The 25,228-nt window shown below is 41.8% G+C and overlaps 1 protein-coding gene across 1 annotated transcript in view; it reads left to right on the top strand.

The window, feature by feature from the left end:
- pde11a (phosphodiesterase 11a) overlaps nucleotides 1-25,228 on the top strand; it is a 166,415-nt gene that overhangs the window by 113,759 nt on the left and 27,428 nt on the right. The window contains exons 15-18 of the mRNA XM_052029745.1: nucleotides 779-879; nucleotides 13,162-13,239; nucleotides 14,354-14,417; nucleotides 15,831-15,905. Coding sequence (XP_051885705.1) covers nucleotides 779-879; nucleotides 13,162-13,239; nucleotides 14,354-14,417; nucleotides 15,831-15,905 — 318 coding nt within the window. The remainder of the gene's footprint in view (nucleotides 1-778; nucleotides 880-13,161; nucleotides 13,240-14,353; nucleotides 14,418-15,830; nucleotides 15,906-25,228) is intronic.

Here is a 25,228-nt window from a genome sequence, read left to right as displayed (position 1 = left end):
CCCCCCCACACATTAAAAATAACCTGTCATGGATTATCCCTTTGCAAATGTACACTTTGAAATACTATTGAGATTAATATTTTAAATTAAAATATTTCTTTATCAATTAACCATAAGTAATTTCAGTTACAGTTAGTGATGAAAGGCTTTGTTGTTAACTTAGAATTTTTGTTAATCCTATAAGGTACTGGAGTTATGAACCAAGAAAATAATGAGCATGAAGCATTGACAGCTGTTCTGCGGATCTGGTTATGATTCCACATTTTTCTTATGTACCAATCATATGTACCAAGTCTAAGCAGTATTGGATCAGAAGCTAATAGCCCCCAAATTGCTTTGAAATTCTAGTGTGGTTTATAGTGCCTACTATTGCTCAACTCAAATGGCACACAACTTTAAGCCAGGGCAGATGTGTAATTAAACATGGAGAAACAATGGGGAAAATGGTGAGTTACTCTCCAAAAATTCAGCAATCTGCCTGGGTAAGGATTGCGAGAAATGGCATCTCACCACCTGGTTCACCCATCTAACACTTTAAGTGGCATAAAGTTTGTGTACTTGCACTGCAGATGCAAATTAAACTCAACACAGATTAAATTATCATATTAAGTCTACATATCCGTTTTAGCTATGTGATGTGTTCGTCATTGCGAGACCAAGCTCTGTAGAACTAAAAACTACCAATTACAAATTCAAAATCTCCAGATTTTAGTTGTTTTAATACGTTTTGATACTATTCATACATTTTGAAACTCATTTTTTCTTTCCATCATTACAGGGACACAATATTTTTGCAAGTCTTTCCTCCAGGGTGTACAGTGACATCATGCAGCTTTTGAAACAGTCGATACTGTCAACCGATCTGACACTCTACTTTGAGTAGGTTCTGATTAATTTTTGTATCTCATTGCAAGAGTCATGTATTTATCTGAGAAAAAAATCTATTATACAAAATGTCTTTGCAGTAGCTACAATATTTACTGATTTCAATTCCTTGGATGCTGGTTGGAGTTGGTGAAGTGTGGAGCAAGTTCCAGCCCTGTGCTTATAGCTCATAAAAGAATTTTGGATTCTATCTTACAGATTAGATTTAACCTTCAAACAAACACCATAGAGGTTTTAACTTCCCCCTAACTTAGTCAAATTGCAAGTCTAAAGAGGACCTGTACTTCCATACAAAACACATTATAATTTTCAACATCAGAAATGCAACTGATTTTTGTCAAATTATAAATCATTGACTTTTGAAACTCATGTAACTAGGAAAGTGCAATCATTGGGGAAGCTTTTCAATTTCTATCACTTCAAACGTTTTGAATGAACAAAAAGCAAAACAAAAATCTTGCTGATGCTGTAAATCTGAAACAAAAGCACAAAAAGTTCGAAATAGCAGGTCAGGCAGCATTTATGGTGGGAACAGGCAATGTTTCAGGCAATGTTACAGCCATACAAGTTCACCTCCTTTGGTAATTTCAGATGCAATCCTGCTTTTGCCATTTGCATTTCTTCTTGATCTCTCTTGTCCAATTAACATTGTCTTTTGCCTTAAACCAATAGCAGTCTTGTCACTAATCTCCTGCTGTCCATCCTTTCCATTTGCACTTTCTTTCCTTCTGTCCTTTCACTGCAATTTAATTTTCTCTAAGTTTAGTATTGCTATTGGTTTATTATTGTCACTTGTACCGAGGTACAGTGAAAAACTTGTCTTGCATACCATTCATACAAATCAATAGACAGTCCATTGAGGTAGTACAGGTAAAAACAATAACAGAATATAAAGTGTCACAACTACAGAGAAAGTGCAGTGCAGGCAGACGATAAGGTGCAAGGTCATAACAAGATAGATTGTGAGGTCAGCAGTCCATGTCATTGTATAAGGGAATTGTTCAATATCCTTATAACAGCGGGATAAAAGCTGTCTTTGACCCTGGTGGTACGTGCCCTCAGGCTCCTGTATCTTCTTCCTGATGGGAGAGGAGAGAAGAGAGAATGTCCCAGGTGGGTGGGGTCTTTGATTATACTGGCTGCTTCACCAAGGGAGCGAGAAGTATAGACAGAGTCCATGGAGGGCAGCCTAGTTTCCATGATGTGCTGGGCTGGGTCCACAACTCTGCAGCTTCTTGTGGTCCTGGGCAGAGCAGTTGCCATACCAAGCCGTGATGCATCCAGATAGGATGCTTTCTATGGTGCATCGATAAAAGTTGGTGAGTGTCAAAGGGGACATGCCAAATTTCTTTAGCCTCCTGAAGAAGTAGAGGCACTGGTGAGCTTTCTTGGCTGTGGCATCTACGTGGTTGGAGCAGGACAGGCTATTGGTGTTGTTCAGTCTTAGGAACTTGAAGCTCTCAACCCTCTTGACCTCAGCACCATTAATGTAGACATGCATGTATACTGCCCCCTTTCCTGAAGTCAATGACCAGCTCTTTTGTTTTGCTGACATTGAGGGAAAGGTTGTTGTCATGACACCATTCCACTAAGCTCTCTATCTCCTTCCTGTACTCCAACTCATTGTTATTTGAGATACAGCCCAACACTGTGGTGTCATCTGCAAACTTGTAGATGGAGTTAGAGCAGAATCTGGCCACTCAGACGTGGGTGTATTGAGAGTAGAGTAGGGGGCTAAGGACGCAGCCTTGTGGGGCACCAGTGTTGAGAATAATCGTGCCGGAGGTGTTGCTGCCTATCCTCACTGATTGCCGTCTATTGGTCAGAAAGTCAAGGATCCATTTACAGAGTGAGGTGTTGAGTCCCACGTTTAAGAGTTTGGTGATGAGTTTGCTTGGAATTATAGGATTGAAGGCAGAGCTGTAGTCAATAAACAATAGTGTAATGTAGGTGTCTTTACTGTCCAGATGCTCCAGAGATGAGTGTAGGGCCAGGGAGATGGCGTCCACTGTAGACCTGTTTCGGCGATAGGCGAATTGCAGTGGGTTGGGGTTCTCTGGGATGCTGGAGTTGATGTGTACCATGATCAGCCTCTCAAAGCACTTCATGATGGTGGATGTCAGAGCTACCGGTTGGTAGTCATTAAGGCATGTTACCTTGTTTTTCTTAGGTACCGGGATGATAGTGGTCTTCTTAAAACAGGTGGGAACCTCAGATTGAAGCAGGGAGAGGTTAAATGTGTCTGCAACTACCCCCGCCAGCTGATCAGCACAATATCTGAGGACACGACCAGGGACACCATCCGGGCCGGATGCTTTCCGTGGGTTCACTCTCCGAAAGACTGATCTTACATCCTCAATGCTGACCATGGGTTCAGGTGTATCGGAAACCGTTAGGGTGGGTGGTAACAAACCAATCCCCTTCTGTTCAAAAACGTACATAGAATGCGTTAAGCTCATTGGGAAGGGATGCGCTGTTGTTGACATTGCTGCCCGACTTCATTTTGTAGCCCGTTATAGCACGTAAGCCCTGCTACAACTGACGGTTGGTCTGGGACTTGATTTTGGACTGGTATTGTCTCTTGGCATCTCTGATAGCTTTACGGAGGCCGTACCTTGATTTCTTGTAAAGGTCAGGGTCACCTGATTTGAATGCTGCAGTCCTCGACTTCAGTAAGGAGTGCATCTCCCGGTTCATCCATGGTTTCCGGTTTGGGAACACCTGTAATGTCCTCTTTGGTACACAGTCCTCAACACACTTGCTGATAAAGTCCATGATGGTGGTGACATACTCGTCAAGGCTGGCAGCTGAATCTTTTAACATGGACCAATCCACTGACTCAAAGCAGTCACATAGAAGTTCATCTATTTCCTCAGACCAGCACTGCATGGCTTTCTGTACTGGATCCTCCCGTTTCAGTTTCTGATTGTATGCAGGGAGAAGGAGCACAGCCTGGTGGTCTAATTTACCAAAGTGAGGACGAGGGGTGGCTCGGAAGGCATCTTTGATGGTTGTGTAGCAATGGTGTTTGGGCCCCTGGTGGGACAGGAGATGTGCTGGTAGTACTTTGGTAACACACTCTTGAGGTTGGCCTGGTTGAAGTCACCTGCAATAATGAAGAGGGTCTCAGGGTATCCAGTTTCAAGGCTGTTGACCACAGAGTTTAGTTCATTGAGTGCAGGCTTCATGTCCATCTGGGGTGGGATGTAGACTGCCCTCAGGATAGCTGAAGTGAACTCTCGTGGCAGGTAGTATGGTTCAACACTTCACTGTTAGATATTCCAGGCTGGGTGAGCAGGAGCTTGCCAGGACCATCACATCTGAGCACCATGAGTTATTGATTAGGAAGCAGACCCCTCCGCCTTTAACTTTGCCCAAGGATGCTGTACGGTCCATTCGGTAGATTAAGAAGCCCTCAGGTTGTATGGGACAGTCAGGTGAAGCAGGTGTAAGCCACGTTTTGATGAGACATAGCACACAACAGTCCCTCAGTTCTCTTTGGTAGGTCAGTCTTACCCTTAGTTCATAAACTTTGTTCTTAATGGCCTGGACATTAGCTCGTAGTATGCTGGGGAGGGGTGTCTTGTACCCACGCTGTTTCAGTCTCACCTGCAACCCAGCCCTTTTACCACGCTTCGGAGGTAAGTGGCTGCAACTTGTCCGTCCTGGAAGACCTGTAGTGGATACACCTGGACTGGAAGGTAAGTGATTTCTTCTAGGCAGACTTTGAAGACCCGGAGTGGATTCACCTGGAATGGAAGGTAAGTGACTGCTTGAGAATAGACTGGAAGACCTGGAATGGATTCAGTTGGCCTGTGAGGCTTGTTGTTGTTCCCATACAGGTCTGAAGGTCCTGAAGAGGAGTGGTCTGCCCCAGCAGTTAAGTGGGGGCATCTGGGGGGGCCTCAGCATCGGGACTCGGCCCCGAGTGCTCCATAGGGTCAGTCTTCCGATCCAGAGGGGCCCTGGTGTCGGGCCCCACCATCGGACGTCCCTGCAGGTCAGGCCTCGCATCGGGTCGGGCATTGGGACTTGGCCTCCGCTGGTCAGGCCGCGCGTCAAGTCGGGCCTCGGCTGGTCGGGTCCCGCGTCAAGTTGGGCCTCAGCCTCCGCTGGTTAGGCCCCACGTCGAGTCAGGCCTTGGGACTCTGCTGTCTCCAATGGACGGGCCTTCAGATAGGTCGGGACACGGGGGTTGCTGATCGCGTGTTCCAGTGGGGTCTGGGACTCGGGTCTTGGTTGTGGGGGCTCTGTGGGGTCGGCTCTTCACACTGCACAGGCTTCCACGTGGGCAGACCCATCCTAGGCCTCACTGGTCATTTCCATCTGGGTCCAGGAGTCGGGTCAGTTGCTCAGTCGCTCCTGGAGGTAGGAGATCGCCAGCCCTGTAAGAAGATTTAACAGAACATTATAACTAATTCTTAGTGACATAGAATTTAAAAGAGTAGAACAATAACAGTAGAAGTAATGAGTAGATCTGCAGAGAGCAGCTTGCAATGAGTCGCTATGCTCCAGTGCCTTCGCCCGTCCATAGTTTTTCCACTATGATGAAATATCTTTAAAAACAGAATCTTCCTGATTTCCTGAATATTTTCAACTTTTCCTAATCTATAATATATTTCATCTTAGAAATGAAACTATGGGAAAGGGCACGAGGACTGGGATTGCTCTCCAGGGACATGGCACTAACCCGATAGCTGAATGGTTTCCTTCTATGCTGCAACAATTCAATGATTCTATAAATCTGCAAAATGGAATTAAATTCAGCAAGGAGGTCACATGACAGCTATATCATTTCGTTCTGCCTTCAAATATATAGGAGGAAAGATTTTGACATTGTATCATGTTGTAAAGCAAGTCAGCAGCCCATTTTAAATGGTTTTGATTTCACTGGAATCTTTAGCTACAGACACATTCTTCAGACCAATATTTTATAATGATTTAAATAACCTGCTCTTTTTAAAACTAAAACATTCCTCTAATGATAAAACAAGATTTCATATGCTTTTTTTAAACTGTTTATTAAAACTACTGCCTTCTAGAGACATGTAAAGTGTTGTGAAAGCACCAATGTCAGTTACCTTTGGTGTCAATATTCCATCAACGAACTTGACTAAACTAGTTTTATATCCATTATCATGTGCTCATTATATAACACAAACAGCAAAGCAGCCTCCATTGCGTATATACAAACACAAGGCCTTCTGTTGCAAGCACCGAAGTGGAAAATATTTAAAGTGACTAAGTTCTCAAACAAACCAAATATTTGTAAAATTATCATTTGTTATAGGTAAAATAAGGTCAAAGAACATCAAAATCAGTACCTCATTAGTGTAGAGGAAGTCAAGTGCTTCCAACTGTGAAGGGAGACATGAAAAGCAAACCTAAATTAAATTAAATGATAACATAGTTGAACCTGCATGGATCTATTATCCAAGCTTTAGCGATTTAATGCATCTTTGTATCTTTTTTACAGCTGCATTACCACTTACAACATCTACTCCTTCATTACATTATCTAACTGACTGATCCTTTTGATATATTTATTGGTTAAACTAAATTCAACACACAGGATATTTGAGCCAAATATCCAAAGTGTATCTTTGATAATTGGAGTCAGTTTGATTTATTCCTTATAGCAGCGAATGCATGAATAGACTGTAATTCCTTGTTTTGCCATTTTCCTGCTCCCTGTCCTTTCACTTAAAAGAAAACTTATACTCCTCCAAACTGCCTTACCTTTTGGAATATGACGTGTGTATAGACACCAATGGGGCGTGGCTAAACAACCCATGCTTGACAGGTTTATTGGGTTCATGCTCTGATAGGACTTTCAAGCTGGGCCAGGCCATGCTCTGCTGTCTTTGAATTCACCCAAGTCAGGATGATTGGCTTCATATCACCACATGTCGTCTGTTCTTGATCAACAGCAAAATAAGTGAAGCACAGAAAGTTTTTTCCCCTGCTTTCCTGCACGTGCCCCTGGAACAGTTTGCATGGGATAATGTGTCAAAAAGGTTGTAAGAACTCAGGCTTAAGTTGGCTGTGTGGTTGGATTGGGCTTGGACTGGTCATGGTCAGGCTCACATTGACCTTTAATCTGATAATCCAGCAGATCTCTAAACCATCCACCTGCGTTTTGAACGAATACTTTGATGAATGGACCACACAATGAGAAATGTAGTATTTGGGAGAAAAATATGTCTCCAGTCCTACATTTTGGAAAATTATTTGTGCCCAATTATCTGTGGCCACTTATTTCAATTTGGTCCAAATCCTAATTGTGTATTTAAAACTAGGGTGTATAAAATTGGACCCAATTATGAGTAAACCCAGCTGTTCTTATCCGTCCTTCAAGGAATGTTATGGGTGGCTTCAACTTTCCTAATATTGATTGGCACCTCCTTAGTGCAAAAGGTTTAGATGGGGCAGAATTTGTTAGGTGTGTACCGGAAGGATTCCTGACACAGTATGTAGACAGGCTGACTAGAGGAGAGGTCATGCTGGATTGTTACTAGGCAATGAACCTGGTCAGGTGACAGACCTCTCAGTAGGCAAGCATTTTGGGGATAGTGACCACAACTCCCTGACCTTTAGCATAGCCATGGACAAGGATAGGAACAGACGTTATGGGAAAGTATTTAATTGGGGGAGAGAAAATTACAATGGTATTAGGCAGAAAATTGGGAGCGTAAATTGGGGACAGATATCTGGTAAATGCACTGCAGAAATGTGCAGGTAGTTTAGGGACCACACATGGGGGTTCTAGATAGATTTGTCCCACTGAGACAAGGAAAAGGATGGTAGGGTGAATGAACCATGGTTAACAAGAGAGGTGGAAGGTTTAGTCAAGAGGAAGAAGGAAGCTTATTTAAGGTTTAGGAAGCAATAATCAGTCAGGGCTCTTGAGAGTTATAAGGTAGCCAGGAAGGAGCTTAAGAAGGGACTTAGGAGAGCTAGAATGGGATGTGAGAAGGCCTTAGCAAGTAAGGTTAAGGAAAACCCTAGGGCATTCCATACATATGTGAGGAACAAGAGGGTGACTAGGGTGAGGGTAGGACCGCTCAGGGATAAGGGGGGAAAACTGTGTCTGGAGGCGAAGGAGGTAGGGGAGGTCCTGAATGAATACTTTGCTTCAGTGTTCACCAGGGAGAGGGACTTAGATGAAGGGGTGGTTAGCATAGAACAGGCAAATGTGTTGGAGTATGTTGAGGTTAAGAAATAAGCAGTGTTGGAGCTACTAAAAAGCATTTGGATAGATGTCTCCAGGTCAGATAGGATTTACCCCAGGTTACTATGGGAAGCAAGGGAAGAGATTGCTGGAGTGTTAACAATGATCTTTGAGTCCTCCCTGGCCACCAGAGTGCTACCAGAGGATTGCAGGATGGCAAATGTTGTTCCATTGTTCAAGAAAGGTAAAAGGGATAATCCTGGGAATTATAAACCAGTTAGTCTTAAGTCAATGGTAGGTAAGCTATTGGAGAGGATTCTTAGGGACAAGACTTATGAGCATTTGGAGATGCATAGTCTTATAAGGGATAGTCAACATGGCTTTGTGAAGGGCAGGTCATATCTCACGGGCCTAATAGAGTTTTTCCAAGGAAGTGATAGACAGATTGATGAAGGTAGAGCAGTGGATGTCATATATATATGGATTTTAGCAAGGCATTTGACAAGGTTCCCCATGGTAGACTCATCCAGAGGGTCATGAGGTATGGAATCCATGGCAAATTGGCTGTGTGGATTTGGAATTAGCTTGCCCACAGAAGGCAGAGGGTGGTTGTAGAAGTGGAATATTCGACCTGGAGGTCGGTGACTGATGGTGTTCTGCAGGGATCTGTTCTGGGACCCCTGCTCTTTGTAATTTTTTTAAATGACTCGGATGAAGAAGTGGAAGGGTGGGTTGGTAAGTTTGCAGATGACATGAAGGCTGGTGGTGTAGTAGATAGTGAAGAAGGTCGTAGGTTGCAACAGGATATAGGCAGGATGGAAAGCTGGGCAGAGAAGTGGCAGATGGAGTTCAATCCAGAGAAGTGTGAAATGATACACTTCGGAAGATCTAATTTGAAAGCAGAGTACATGGTTAATGAGAAGATTCTTAGCCGTATGGAGGAACAGAGAGATCTTGGGGTTCTAGTACATAGATCCCTCAAAGTTGCCGTGCAAGTGATAGGGTGGTTAAAAAGGCGTATTAGCTGGCCTTCATTAGCTGGGGGATTGAGTTCAAGAGCAGAGAGGCAATGTTGCAGCTATATAAGAACCTGGTTAGACCACATCTGGAATCTTGTGTTCAGTTCTAGTCACCACATTATAGGAAGGATGTAGAGGCTTTGGAGAGGGTGCAGAGGAAATGTACAAGCATGCTGCCTGGATTGGAGAACATCTCTTATGAAGAGAGGCTGAGCAAGTTAGGGCTTTTCTCCTTGGAGAGACGGAGGATGAGAGGAGACTTGATAGAGGTATATGAGAGGCATAGAGAGTGGACAGCCAGCATCTTTTCCCCAGGGTGGTAATGGCCAGTACTAGAGGTCACCTGTTTAAGGTGCATGGAGCAAAGTTCAGTGGAGATGTCAGAGGTAGGTATTTTTACACAGAGAGTAATGGGTGCCTGGAATGCACTGCTGGGAGTGGGGTGGGGGTGGTAGGGGCAGATATGATATGGTCATTTAAGGGACTCTTAGATAGGTACGTGGATGAAAGAAAAATAGAGGGTTATGGGAGGTGAAGTAGAGAGAAGGTAGATAGAATGTGGATAAGGTTTATATAGGTCAGCACAACATCGTGGGCTGAAGGGCTCATACTGTGCTGTACTGTTCTATGTTCTATCAAAGTCCTCCTGTTAAACCCTGCTCTGTGCCTGTAGTTACAATGCAAGTCATGCCCAGACCTACAAATAATGCAAGCTCTCAGGACTCGCTTTCTACTTTTAGCTGTAAACTGAAAGATTTATCGCTTGTGCTGGATAGCATAATTTATTCTAAAAGCTTGGAATGATCCATCTAGATCCTAATGGATGACTGAATGAGATTTTAAAATGGTGGCGCCCAAATCTAGGATTTAGTACAAAGCTCAGAGTTAAAATTATAGGCATTAACTGAGTAGTAGTTATGCTGATGAGGAAGAGCAGGCATTTTGACCCAGTGGATAGTCCCCACAGATTACATGAGATAGTTATTGATTTAGACTTTTGGATTGCTTTTGTAGTTATCTATTCATGTCTACCTGCACAGTTTTTCTGAGATAGTCAAATAATTAATTCTAAAAGTAATCAAATGCAAGGAAGCAATTCAGAATGCTTGACTTGAGATAAACAAAAGAGTTTTCATTTGCAAAAGTTATAAGTTCAGGCAATTTGCTGAGAATAATGCATTAAACAGTAGATTTCGCTTCAAAGGCTTTGCATTTTATGGATGGATTACAAATTGAGTTTACAATTTTACATTGTTTTTATGGTTATAAAGATCCTTAAGAAAGCAAAACCAAAAAGGACATAGAAGAGGTGATAAGGAAGCATTGCTATTTCATTTGCCAATGAGAATTAAACGAATAAGATTTACATTTTAAAAAGTATTGGAGTGTTTCAGCTAGATGGCTTTTGATACCGTTCTACATGCAACATTTTTTTCATGCAACGAGTATTACGATTAAGTCAAGGGGTATCTATTTGTTAGATAACCTGGGTCTGCTGTGTTAATGAAACGTAATGACATTTGTACATTATACCAAGACTATTAGAGATGGAAGGGATGAAAACAAATCTCAACAGATTTGTACATGGACAAAGCAGTCCAAATTAAAATCAACACAGACATGTCCAAATATTGAAAATAAAGACAGAGCAATCCCTCATTGGTAAAGTACTGTTTGTCGAGGGAGAAAATTATCAACATCTGCAGTGCAGTAGTCAATAGAAAAAAATAATTGGACTCTTTGTAAAATGCTTTGCTGATTCACTATCAACCCAGTTCATACTCCAGGGCTTGATAAATTTTATCCCATTTAAGAGAGAAATTGAAAGAAACAGGGTATTAACTAAATTCTCTTACATCAAATTTAAACGGCATCTTCCAGTGAAAAAATAAACAAACAGAATGCTGAACCCCATTCTGAAAATCAGTGAAATTCAGATTCCTCCCAGGATATATTGAAGCAAATACTGCTTTGAACACTCACCAGCAGTGAAATCACTTCTGGTTGCTATGAAAAAGGCACCATCTATGTCCTAGAGATAATATAAAGGAGAACAACATAATTGATCCCTAATGCTAGGGGGAGAAGCTACAAGGAACTTGATAAGGTAGGAATTTCAGGGTTTAAATGAAACATCTCTGAAAGACTCTGCACAGGAATACGATATCTAATAAAATGGAGGAAGTAAAGCCTAAACAACATTGTCAGATGTTCCAGAACAACGTGATAAGATGGCACGCTCCAAGAAAGAATACATTTGAATTCACTGGCTGGTATTTTCTACAGAATGCTCCAAGTTGTGAAAGGCAGATGTCGGACAAACATCAAGGTGGTATTTTGTTTTGCAGAATGTGGCCAACTTGTTGAATAGGCTGCTTGGAGAAGTAGTTGAGGTCAGTTTCTTGAACTTACTTGACAAACAGCTGAAAGATTTACTGTAAAGAATAAACAGCTGGTAATGCTGAATTAAAGAAAAATGGCCATGAGGGCCTTTTCTGTTAAAAATCAAAATGGGTTCATTTACTGGCTTTTTCTGGATAGAAAATCCAGACCCATTATGAAAATGAAAAATTTAGATAATACTATTTTAACCATTTCCATTTGTTTATAAAAGGCAAAAGTTTAAATGTTAAAGTCGAGCACTAGTTCCAAGATGTCAGGATCAGTTGCAAGGCCTTTGGGACATCTTTGATGCTGCAGCATGGTTTGTGTTGTAGGTGACTCTTGGGTATGTGACCAGCTGATGTCCATCTCCTCTCCAGGTAATGCCTAGCATGTCTGGGTTCTGAGACTTGGCTGAGAGTTCTGAAATCAGACCAGATTGCAGACTGGTATCAATAGTAACACTAATTCATTTAAAAAAGCATAGGATTGAAGTTCGAACAGAAAATGCTGGACACAGGCAGCCTCTGCAGAAAAAGAATCAGGATCTGTGTTTCTCCTTCCACAGATACCTGCCTGATATGTTGAGTGTTTACAACACTTTCAGTTTTTATTTCAGTTATATGCAGTTTGCTTTTGCTTTCCATTCAGTATTAAAGTTCCACTTCGTACTGAAAATAGCAAACATTTCCCTGTATAGTTTTCAGCCATAGTGGCGTTTAATCAACTGGAATTACTGGCCCAGTGTCATCCTAGGCAAATGTATTCCCAGGGATTCCTTCTAAAATTCACCTCACAGAAGACGATCTCTACATTGAAGGTGTACAAGATGGTAAGAGGCACAGGTCGAGTGGATAGTCAGAGAAATTTTCCCAGGGCGACAATGGCTTAATACGAGGGGACATAATTTTAAGGTAATTGGAGGAAGGTATAAGGGGGATGTCAGGGGTAAGTATTTTACACAGAGAGTGGTGGGTGTGTGCAGAGGTTGTGACGGCAGATACATTAGGGACATTTAAGAGACTCTTAGATAGACACATGAATGATAGAGAAATTGGGAGCTATGTGGGAGGGAAGGGTTAGATAGATATTAGAGCAGGATAAAATGTCGGCACAACATTGTGGGCCGAAGGGCCTGTACTGTGCTGTAGTGTTCTATGTTCTAAAATACCTGCTCTGTGCCTACCAGCAGTTACTCATTTAAACAAACAGACATTCGACCTATTACCGTGTGTTGCCTACAAACCAAAGAAAGAATACATTTGAATTTACTGGCTGGTGTTTTCTACAGAATGATCAAGAAAAACATGCTTTAATGAGATTCTCAATAGTCTGTTCACGTATCTGTTTATACAGGATTTACACTATATTCTCATTTTACTTTCTGGATCAAAATGCATTTAAAAAAGGCACCAATTAACTTCAGTCAACTGGGAACAAACGCTCCACCTCCCCAAACTGGATTAGAAAGAGACAGTATAAGAGGACTTGAATCAGGCTCAACTAAATTTGTCTTTCTCCTACTTTGTATCACACAGTGGAATTTTAATCTACAGCTCACCATTGAACCGCTCTGGATTGATGAGCAGTTCTGTTTTAATTTCGGATTCTTTATTGTGGTCATATTATTTATACATATTCTTGTACAAAAGCAGAAACCATCCAACATTTTTCAAGAATAATCTAAAATATTTTTCTTTCTAGGCGAAGAACGAAGTTTTTTGAACTCGTAAATTCAGGAGAATACAATTGGAATGTAAAGGATCAACGAGAAATGCTCAGGTCAAGATCTGTATCAAATGCCTGTCAATCAAGATATTGAAATAGTTACAGAACTCAGATTCTATGTGGTATAAATTGGGTGCATGTAGCATCCTTTCTTCGGGTGCTTTATGGTCTCCTAATACTCAAAGGAGTTCAGGATGAACAGACACGCTTTGGACAAGTGCAGCATATGCCATCTTGTTAAAGGGGTTTACATGCACCCACCTGACAGCTGGTGGCCACATGAGAAGGGAGCTGATTACACCAGGATGCAAACCAGATGGGATACCAGCTTCCCATTTTCAAACACTGCTCCTGCCAAGATGAAGTAAAAGCAATTAATTGGTAGAGTTTGCTGCAGGTGGAATTCGTGAATTAAGCTGTAGATAAGGCTGGCAGGACATGTGATTTGAAGGAAAATACCTTGGCAGCTTATGCAGAATTAAATTTCCCTCTCTCTGGTCCATTTAATGGAACCACTCTCCTGGTATTGACCTCCCACATTTCTTATTCCCACTGCCTTCAGAGCACCAGTCTGGAGGGCTTCTTGCCGATATAGGACATAGCTCCAGCTTTTCACATCCTCAGCCAGGATCGCTGACATTTTCTGACAACCCTGCTGCTCGCTTTCTTGCCGGTTCGGACAGCCCACTATTCTCAGTATCACAGCTGAGGCTGTATCTTGAAAAGAACTCTCCCCTATTTCCTGCACCCACAATGCACCTCTTCTTTAAGAGACTCCGGATGCCTTAAAGCAGCATCAAATACTTGCTGCATGCAACCAGTCAACAGCACAGGTAACATTGGCAGCATGCTACACTCATTTGCAAGATCAGGTAGGACCAAATTGATGTGCTGCTTGCACTTCAATGAAAGAATGGGGAAGAGGTTAGCAGTTAACATACCTCAATTCCTAAACTTTTTCTTTTGGAGGAGGGGGTAGGAACCAATGTCTCCAATTTTAAAGTTACTGCAAAAATAAACTAAACTATATACATGCATGTTGCAGTGCATAAGCAAACCCTGCAGATCATTTAAAAATACATCAGAATGCATTAGTCTTCTGGACAAAGTTCCACAGATATGTAATGACATAGATGCCTGCTAATGAAAATGTGTATTGTCATTGAAGGTCGATGCTGATGACTGCCTGTGACCTTGGGGCTGTAACAAAACCATGGGAGATCTCAAGACAGGTCAGCACATTTCAAATACATGACCTTTTACACAGAATTGCCCCTTAACTGCAAACCATATAATCTAGACATATTTGTAATTTAAAGCATAAAATGTGAATTTATAGAGCATTTGTAAATGATGTGAAAATTCACAGTCCTTAGCACTCAAGAATCTGCCCTTTATTGAAAACTGTCTGCTCCTATAAGGGTCTCTATAAATTATGGGCCAGAATGCACTGGTGCCTGGCCTTCCATTGGAAAACCACCAGCTGTAATGTGCAGGGTGATGCATTCTGGACTATATGGCTGCTCTGACCGGTGGGTCAAGCACAGCCTCATTCACTGCATTAATGTCACTGAACGTCACTTAAAAGGCGAGGCTTTTATTTCTGTTAATGTATATTTTTCTCTTTAATTAATTAATAGTAGCTTTATATTATTAAGAAATTTATTTTTAACAATTTTTGATTTTTTTCTTTTTTTTTAAATTTTGGAAACAGCGAAAAGAATTCTGACAGCACAAGCAGCCAGAAGGCCATCAGAGATTCTGCCTGTGGCCTAGTCACCACTTGCAATCCACTGTATCTGGTGGAAAGGCCACAGATGCAACAGCAATGGTGTATGAAGAGCTACAGGGCAGATAACATAAGGAAAGCCAAAAAAAAATAGGAGTAGGAGGAAGCCACCTGGCTCTTCATACTCTTCCACTATTCAATATGACCATGGCTGATCTGCCTCAGGGCTCATCTTTTTTATGCCAGCCCCCATTTCCACAATCTTTCAAAAATTATCTGTCTTCTTTTTAAATACTCTCTACCGTCCCAGCCTCCACAACCTTCTGAATTTCAGAGATTCAACACTCTCTGCAAAGTTTAGTGCAGCTGCAGGACTAGCATGGCTGGCAAACCAGAGTCAGAACCCAGCTCATAGTCTCTTTATCATAGTCAAGCATCTCACTGAAATGGAAAATAACAAGAACAAGGTAAATTGGTTGTTCACCCCAGCCAGATACATCATTAAGGGTAAGTTTCACAGGCAAATACAGGAAAATTTGGATTTTACTGTTTTTCTTTAAGATGTACCTGTTTGCACATCCATTTGTGCTCAACAGCAATATTTATGCTTATGGAAAATATATTACAGCACCTTAGTTACCAGGATGACCCTTTAATTAGAAAAACCCTTAGAAGTTCTTCAGCAAGGTCCACTCAAATCCTGTTAGTTTTCACGTCAACATTGACTGAAACAAATAGCCTTTCTCAGCATTGTAAATTCTCATCAATTCTTACCTTTTTATCAATGCTGTTTAATACTAATTCACTAACCAATGCCCATCAAGACACATTTCTATGGGTATAGTTCCTATGGGTATAGAAATTTAGTATTCAGAGAAAATATTTTCCCATAGAGAAATCTGTGATCCTCTTGCAGGTTGCTGAACTGGTTACGAGTGAATTCTTTGAACAAGGAGACAGGGAAAGATCAGAACTGAAACTCACCCCCTCAGTAAGTGAAAGCTCTTTTCTTGCACATCCATACAGTTACACAGTTAATGTTCAAAACAAACATTGATGTTAATTATTGAAAAGTTATGTGCTTTCCTACTCTGTTTCAACATACACAACCACAAATGAGGGAACATTCTGCAGCAGCTTAAATTTGTCCTTTGTGCTTCATTTATTTCCAACTATTTGCACCTTATGTATGAAGAGTTAATTCACGCAACTTGGATTAAGTGAATCCTAGAAAATAGTGCTTCATTTTTAACGGAGCTGTAGTGCAGCCATGCCCCTAATTACCCAGGAAAATATTTTAAGGTGAAGTTTTATAAATTAAAAAGGCTATCCAAAGGTGTATGGGAATTTTAGTACAGTGTATTTCTATCCATGGAGTATGGCATGCTATATGTTATCATAAAATAACTATAAAGCCATTGATACTTTGGGCAATGTGATATAGTGAAAATTCATAAAATTGAGTAATACTGACACATAATTATAAACCTAGATGTAGAAATTAGATCACCCCAAACTGAAGTATAATCATTATATCTCCAGACCAGTGTTTCTACATGTCTACTGCTGCTCACAGAATTCTGCACAGCTCACTGCTTTGGGGGTTAATGTTGCCAAATCTTGTGGAGTGCATTGTGATGGCATGAACTCTCAGGGGCAAATGTACTTCTCCTGGTGTGCACAATAACTGGTCATTTGAAGGCCTGGTAATTTCACGACACAGTTGCATCTGCCAAAAACCATTCTCAATCTGACCCGGTACTGCCATGTGTGTCACTCCCAAAAGTGAAGAACTGTGGAAAACTGTACCAACAACCTCTTGTATTGATTATTGGCAAGTTTCAGGAGCAATGCTAGGGGCAGTTTGTCAGTTCAAGGAGATGCAAAGATCCACCAAGCTCAGACCCCATCCAGGATCCTAGGATGAGTATCATTGGAGGATGGGCACACGTGATCAGAAATGTGAGAGTGCTGGTCTGTAGTGGCTTGTGGTTTTAACGGGGAACTTTGAAGAGAACTCCAGCTGCTTCAGTCTCCACTACAGACTAATGTTAATAAATTAAAACTTGGCTTTTCATTTTAGCTATTAAATGCATAAGACTATTGACTGCACCTTGTGCCATGCATGCTGCTGTCCATAAGAAATAGGAGCAGGAGATAGCAGAACAGCTTCTCAAGCCCATTCTGTAATACAATCAAATCATTAGCTGATCTGATCTTTGGCCTCAACATTTAATATTCATATCCATCAATGCCTCTGCAGACCATAAATCTCTCTCAGCCTTGAACACAAGGTATAATATCCCTCTATTCTGACGATTCACAACCAGAGAAATTTCTCCAATCCCAGTCTCAGGTAGTCAATCCCTTATCCTGAAACCACCCCCGCCACATCCTCAAAGCAACTGCCCTGTCTTGTTCCCTCAGAACAAGTCTGTCTCAATGAGATAACCTCATTCTTCTAAACTTCAAAGAATATGGGCTCATTCTGCTTAATCCCTCCTCATAAATTAACTCCCTCATCTCAACAGTCGACCCAGTGAACCTTAAAAGCATTGCCTCCAAGCCAACTATATCTTTCCTTGCATAAGACCAAAAGTATACACATTTCCCAGGCATGTACTGCAGTAGAACACAGAAATGTGAAGTAATTTCATGTATGACTACCATATTATTCTTCCAATGAGTGATTGCAAATCTCATGCAAACTCAACCATTATTGCAAGATTCCTCATTCCTGACTAGTTCTGCTTTCACAATGATTATCATGACCACTGGGAGGAGTCCTACAAGAGGCAGGTAAATATGATGGAATATTTGCTCCATCTTGCCCCTGGAATGCTTTGCTTGATAGGGTGGTGGAGGCAAACTCATTGGGGTCTTTTAAGAGGGGCACATGACTGAGGAAAATGGAGGGATATGGGCATTCTGTAGGTAGGAGGGATTAGCTATGTCGGCACAACGTTGTGGGCCAAAGGGCCTGTTCTGTGCTGTACTGTTCTATGTTCTCTGAGCCTACCCCCTTTTTTTTTTAGGGGATTGAAAGCAAAGGGACTAGGTAATAGAACATCAGTGAAAAGTAATGGGTTATGCAGGAAAGTAAACTACATTGATTCAATCCAGCAGTAAGATACTTTGGTTCTACCACTGATACTTGGTATTGGTATTGGTTTATTATTATCACTTGTGTTGAGGTACAGTGAAAAACTTGTCTTGCATACCATGTTCATTACACAGTGCATTGAGGTAGTCAGGGTAAAAACAATAACAGAGTACAGAGTAAAGTGTCACAACTACAGGGAAGTGCATTGCAGGTAGACAATAAGGTGCAAGGTCATAACACGGTAGATTGTGAGGTCAAGAGTCCATCTCATTGTATAAGGGAACCGTTCAATAGTCTTATCACAGTGGGATAGAAGCTGTCCTTGAGCCTGGTGGTATGTGCCCTCAGGCTCCTGTATCTTCTACCTGATGTGAGAGGGGAGAAGAGAGAGTGACCCAGGTGGTGGGGTCTCTGATTATGTTGGCTGCTTTACCGAGGCAGCGAGAAGTATAAACAGAGTCCATGGAGGGGAGGCTGGTTTCGGTGACACGCTGGGCTGTGTCCACAACTCTCTGCAGTTTCTTGCGGTCCTGGGCAGAGCAGTTGCCATACCAAGCCGTGATGCATCCAGATAGGATGCTTTCTATGGTGCTTTGATAAAAGTTGGTGAGTGTCAAAGGGGACATGCCAAATTTCTTTAGCCTACAGAGGAAGTAGAGGCACTGGTGAGCTTTCTTGGCTGTGGCATCTACATAATACTTTATCAGTTTTGTCCCATTGTATGCCTTTGAGAAGGTCAATTGGTGCAAATGCCTTAAAGTAAACCCAAATGAATTCTCCTGAATAATTTCTCATTGCTGAATGATTGTGGAATTCACTGGCTTTAAATGTTAACTCCTCAGTGCACCTACCCATTGAATACCAATTCGATCACTAGTTTGTTTTGTTTATTATTCTTAGCTGTTGGGGCTACAAGCTGAGCTGTGACCAATATTGAGCAGCAGTCCAAAGGGCTCAAGATCTTGACCAACGTTTAGACCTGCAGAATTGAGCTGCTGTGAGAGAGGTTATTTTGTGCAGTAATCTGTTTAAGCCACTTATCTGGAAATGGAGATTCCATAGATTGCATTAAAACTATAAGCTCAGTGAATCATTCATTGGTGCATTATGTGCAGTACATGTGGAGCAGAGTGCAAGGGATTTTTTGCTTTGTTTGGGCTGATTATGAGTGTACAATTACAGTGGGTCTCTTGGTTTGCATTGGGGACTTTGATTTTTTTTTAAGTTCCATTGAAAATCATCTCTTCATCAGGAGTCCCTTATATCCCATGTGCCCCAATACCCACTTCTGCTCAGCTGGGACAGTAGGCTGTGGATGCTGAGCAAGGACATTTCTCTGGCAACTGCCCTCATTCTCCTGCTCCTCCGGCTGCTGTTGCTCTCCAGGCTGCACTTCAGGATACAGCAGATGACAACGCTGTCTATGTATCTGCTTGGGGTAAGCAGCGAAGGACCCAAGAACTAATGCAGGCAATAACATGTCAACTTCAGGAGACCTCTGGCATCTTCCATTTACCAGTCTGGTATTTGAATGGCTCCCATTGTATCTGCACTTAGTTACTGTGGTTGGAGAGTGCAATGGCTGCAGAGCCAGGGAAATAAATGGCATTGCTTTGTACCCTGGAACTATCTCAGCAAACAGTTCAGATCAATGAAAATAACTGGTAATGTAGACTCCCTCAGGATGGGAAATCAGATGTGCTTCTTTCAAACACTGTATTTGACATCAGGAAAATCTTGTCACAAACCACAAGGACCTGCACATTTAGGGAATGGAAAATAAAAGGGAAGAGTGACTTGATGTACTCTGAGACACAAGAGATTCCGCACTATGCCACGATAGCTGAAGTGTTGGCCTTTGAGTTCCAATTTATATCTGAATTGGCAGAAATGAGCATTGTGCAAAGAGTGATGTGTTTGATTGCATGCTTGATGCTGGGAAAAGGACAAATGCTTTAATGTGGATCATGATCAGAAGTGCATGGTCCAGTTTTGCAAGTGGTATGATTTCACCCAGACATGATCACTAGCACAGTTTACTCCTGTTAAAAATCAATTCTGGACCATTCAATGCTTAAAAACCAAGGGCTATGTGATCCAGTCTCTACACTTCTGTGTCCTCTTCGCCAATGACTTGCCCATGTACCTTCATATCCATGTTTGCTGATTACACTAAATCCCTTTTCCCAAGCCATCGATAGATTGTAAACATACAAGACACCAGCACTGATCCCTGGGGTTACAGATTGCCAGCCTGAAATGGATTTATCCCTACTGTTTTTTGTCAGTTAACTAATCCAAAATCAATGCTGATATATTTCTTGTAATACATAAGCCCTTCATATTTTTAAAGCCTTTTCTGTGGCATCTTAGTAAATTCCTTTTGAAAATCCAAATATAGTAGAACTCCAGTAACTTCCATCATTCAGAAATCCCAGTGGCTCGACATCTGACACACTGGGCCCCAGTTCCTGTGTTCCCTTTCATACACTGGAACCACGACTTCTGTGCTCCCTTTAAACTACTGGGTTCACTAGAAAATTTATGTTCTATTACACAGTAGAATAATAACAGTACAGTACAGGCCCTTCGGCCCACAATGTCGTGCCAACATTTTATCCTGCTCTAAGATCTATCTAACCCTTCCCTCCCACATAGCCCTCCATTTCTCTATCATTCATGTGGCTATCTAACAGTCTCTTAAATATCTCTAATGTATCTGCCCCCACAACCTCTGCCGGCAATACGTTCCACGCACCCACCACTCTCTGTGTAAAAAAAACCTACCTTTGACATCCCCCTTATACCTTCCTCCAATCACCTTAAGATTATGCCCCCTCATGTTGGCCATTTTCCCCCTGGGAAAAAAATCTGACTGTCCACTTGATCTATGCTTCTTATCTTGTACACAGTAATAAATAAAAGTAAATTAAAAACGTGTTGAAGTATTAGTAGGAATAACTTCCGATATTGTAGAAAATCTGCTTGTCTGGCACCACCAAAGTCCCAAAATATGCTGGACTAATAGTGTTTTACTGTACACCACATCCACTAGTTCCCATTAGTCTCTTCCACTGATAATCTCTTCAAAGAATTCTAATAAATGTTGTCAAGCGCTACTTCACTTCCTACTCATAATATGATTCAAATGTTCTGTTGCTACTTCCATAATACACCATTTCCTACTTAGTACTACGCTGTAGAGAATTAAAACATTACAACATTCTTGGCCTGAAGGTAAAAATGCTTAATTTTTTTAAAAAAATAGAAGACAAAAAAAGTAAAATTGGCAAAACTTACCAATTTACTAGCTTACTGAACAAATGTGAATGTTGTTCACCTTCTCTTAGCCAATGAGACCCTATTTCATCATTGGCACTTGGCCAATAAGAATATTTTTAAAGTTAGCTCAACTGATGCTCTCATTCTCAGGGAATGCATCCCTAGGGCTATGTGGGGTACCGGTGGTATGGATTACAGAAGTCGCAAATTTTCTAAAGTGTATCTCAAACAAACATTAAGCCCCAATTAGCATTTCTGTACTACCTTAACAAAGTAAAATGCCCCAAGGTACTTCACAGGAGTGTTATCAAACAAAATTCAGCACTGAACCACAAAGACCAATGACCATTGTTTCTGACAGGTGCCCGAGTATCTGTATACCACCAGTGTGGCTGGTGGTCCACCTCTGGTGTGGTCTACGCAGGAGGCGCATAGTTTCTCCTTCATCCCCGAAGTCCATCATTGCAGGGAATAACTTCAACTATCATAACCTTGCAACCCGTTTTTCTCTTCCTAAGCACATTTATCTTGTATATCATTCCCCACGTTCAAAGGTTTCCTTTCTGAAATTCCCAGTATATTTTGTTGTTAATAGGTGGTATTTAAGTATGAGTTGGGTTGCCTGTTCATATATTCAGCTAGAAAGAATCTTCCAGCTTTGATAACTAAAGTTCCTGCCTAGATTTGCTGGATTATTATAACTAGGCTTTGGTGAAAAATTCTTAGCAAAGGTTCTTTCTGGTGATCAATCAGATGACTTTACAGGAAAAAGCTAATGTTGAAATTTAAAAGTTGCCTCAAGAATAAACCTGGAGAATTTAACAACTACTCATCATTGATGGTACTTTCACCCACTAAACTATTAATAGTTAAGTTGCTTGTTTATAATAATAATTCTTACTTCATCTGTAATTAATAAAACAAGGATCAGCTTAGTGTTCCTTATATACAGTATATATTGGCAATAATCAATTAAAAAATGCACCAATTGCAGTAGCAGAGTTTATTGACAGGCACACAATATTGAAGCAATAGCTTGATGTTGGTGATTGTTCCTTCTGGGAGACGATGCCAAAGATCAGGAACATGTCCATAGGAGTGAGGAGAGATGACGTACCGTCACCTTGGGCATTTCTTAATAACTGGATATTGAGCAACATTGACAGAAACCCAAGTGGTAATTGAAAAATAAACAAGCAAAAAAAAAATTGTTTAATTACAACCAAATAAAGAAGGCAAGGTTCAATAGTGTAATTTCCACGGGGAAAATGTATGCTGTAAAAACTTCAGGGGACTCAATGAGAAAGACTCAGAAAGCAAGCATCACGATACTAGGTTGCAATGCAGAAAGCTAACTTAGTTTTGCCTTCTTACTTGAACAGCAATTATTAACCTCACCTTTCCATTGACTGGAAACATCAGCAGGGAACCAATATCGCAAGTAGCTAGCATGAGTTAAAGGTAGTCTGGACCTCAAAGAGACCTGCTTCAGCTACAGCATGTCCAAGCAGTTGTGCAGGAAGAAAATCTGAGGTGGAAACAATGAAGAATGATATATGAGAGAGACTGGGTTTTCAGACATGGCACTGAAAATCCAGGTCAGGGCGTTGGAAAGGAGCGGAGATCTTCGGTGAAGATAGACAACCCTGCAGACAAACACTCAAAAAGGCAGAGGGAGCTGTTAGTCGTAGTTAATGTCAGGAGTGAAATCTCAAAGGCCTGAATTCAACAGGTTCCATGAATTCAAAAGTATCTTCAAATGACATATCTAATCTTCTGGATCAGTCTTAGACTCTGCAAAGTTCAACCCCGCCTCTCCCCACCCAAATTACTCAGCAACCAATAATCTCTGTTAATCGGGACTCATTCTAAACAGGTTTGTGCTCCACCAGATCCTTATGCAGACAGTACTACTGCAAACCTCACACTTGCCTCTTGAGTTTGGGCCCACTGCGTGCTATTCATTCAAGACAGCACTTCACCCAAACATACACTTCCAGTTCTCTTCCAGGACAAGGTAGCACACAACCAGAGTCGCGAGAAGCTAATCAGGGAGGTTGGTGTGCCCAACCCCCTCTCGGACCATGAGCGGTGGCCAGGTTGAATCAACTGAAAGGTGGCAGCTTCTGCCCCCCTATTCCTGCTTCAGTTCCTCCTCGTCCCACAACCTCTTGTGGATTTGCAAGCTGCAGATGATGTAAGTGTGCCCCTTTCAATTACCCACACGAGCTCATCCCATACTTACCTTGAGCCTTTCTGATTTCAGATGCTAGAGCAAACTGGTCAGGCAATGGAAGAACAGCAAGAAGACCAGAAGTGAAGATACAACATATTTCAGTTTCACACTTGCAGCCACCATTTCAGACACTGACACTGCATCATTTAAGAGGATAACGGAGGCTACACTTGTAACTTGGGTGTTACCACTGCAGCAAGGAGTGGGGGATCATGCAGTTGGCAGCTCACAAGGTCTAACACAAATTTTGCTGTGGAAACTGAAGGTTTTGGAGCAGGTTACAGAAGGCAGCTGATAAAGGAGGTGCTGTGAAATGCTCCATGCATTATGAAGCTGGCCAGAAAATCTGAGATCAATGTCAGGGAAGATGGAGGAATCCAGTTTGGCTCTGGGTTTTGCACACTCTCTCCAGCAGGGAACTGGTGGCCAGCTCCAGGAGCACAGTCATGGGCCCAGCCACGAAGCAGCATTTGATGGCTGATGTCACCAGCAGCCACCCACAAGTGCAGCAGCAGAAGCTCAGACTGCTGTCTTTCAACATTGCTGGGACTCCAGTACAAAGGGACTTGCAGAGCATCACTGCATCCAGGAATCCTCCAAAGGATTACCAGAATTGTTGAGGCATCACCTCAAGAATAGCAACAGTGGCTCCATGGACCACATAGTCTCAGGAAAAACTGTTATTTCTCCCACCCTGACTACTCTGCCAGTATCCTTCTTGTTGCCTGTGAGCCAGCTAGGTCAGTTGCAATTCCGGAGATGAGGGGGTTAGCCTATAAGGAGAAATCGAGTCACCTGGGACTATACTCATTGGAATTCAGAAGAATGAGATGAGAATCTTATAGAAACATATAAAATTATGAAAGGGATGAATAAGATAGATGCAGGCGGGTTGTTTCCACTGGTAGGTGAGACTAGAACTCAAGATTCGAGGGAATAGATTTAGGACAGAGATGAGGAGAAACTGCTTTTCCCAGAGAGTAGTTAATCTGTGGAATTCTCTGCCCAGGGAAGCAGTAGAGGCTACCTCATTAAATATATTTAAGACACAGTTAGATAGATTTTTGTATAGTAGGGGAATTAAGGGTTATGGGGAATAGGCAGGTAGGTGGAGCTGAGTCCACAGCCAGATCAGCCACGATCTTATTGAATGGCAGAGGAGGGTCAACGGGCCAGATGGCCTATTCCTGCTTCTATTTCTTATGTGCATTCTGTAGAAGGCTCAAACAAACTCAATGTCACCAAGGCCATCTACAGTCTCCTCTGACTTTCACTTGGCACATTGCAGGCACAGGATTACCACTGCTCAGATGTAGTAGATCGGGTAAAAGGCACATGAATGACAAGCAAGTCCACATGGGAGTTTGTATCAAATACAATATAAAGTTAATTTTAAGTTTTGCTTTCTTTTTTGGCGATGTAGTCAAGCAAGTGGTGTCAATGACAGAAGCAGGTTAAGGTGCGGAACTGCTGCTAAATGGACAGTTGGGGTTATGTTTACTGAATGTAGTCATTAATTTCTTCATGGGTATCCTGGGTAGAAGGAGTGCTGTCTAGGTTACTTTATGCTCGTCCATCTGTGCTGCTCACTGTGTAACTGGTGACAAAAGATGTCATCTCAGGATAGCCAGGTTGTGCAACATGCTGAAGACCATCGCCAACCTTGGCACCCACTCTCGGCAACCACTCTCAG

The sequence above is a fragment of the Pristis pectinata genome, chromosome 1, assembly GCF_009764475.1.
Source record: "Pristis pectinata isolate sPriPec2 chromosome 1, sPriPec2.1.pri, whole genome shotgun sequence".
Classification (NCBI taxonomy): Eukaryota; Metazoa; Chordata; class Chondrichthyes; order Rhinopristiformes; family Pristidae; genus Pristis; species Pristis pectinata.
This window is presented reverse-complemented; position numbering and strand designations above follow the sequence as displayed.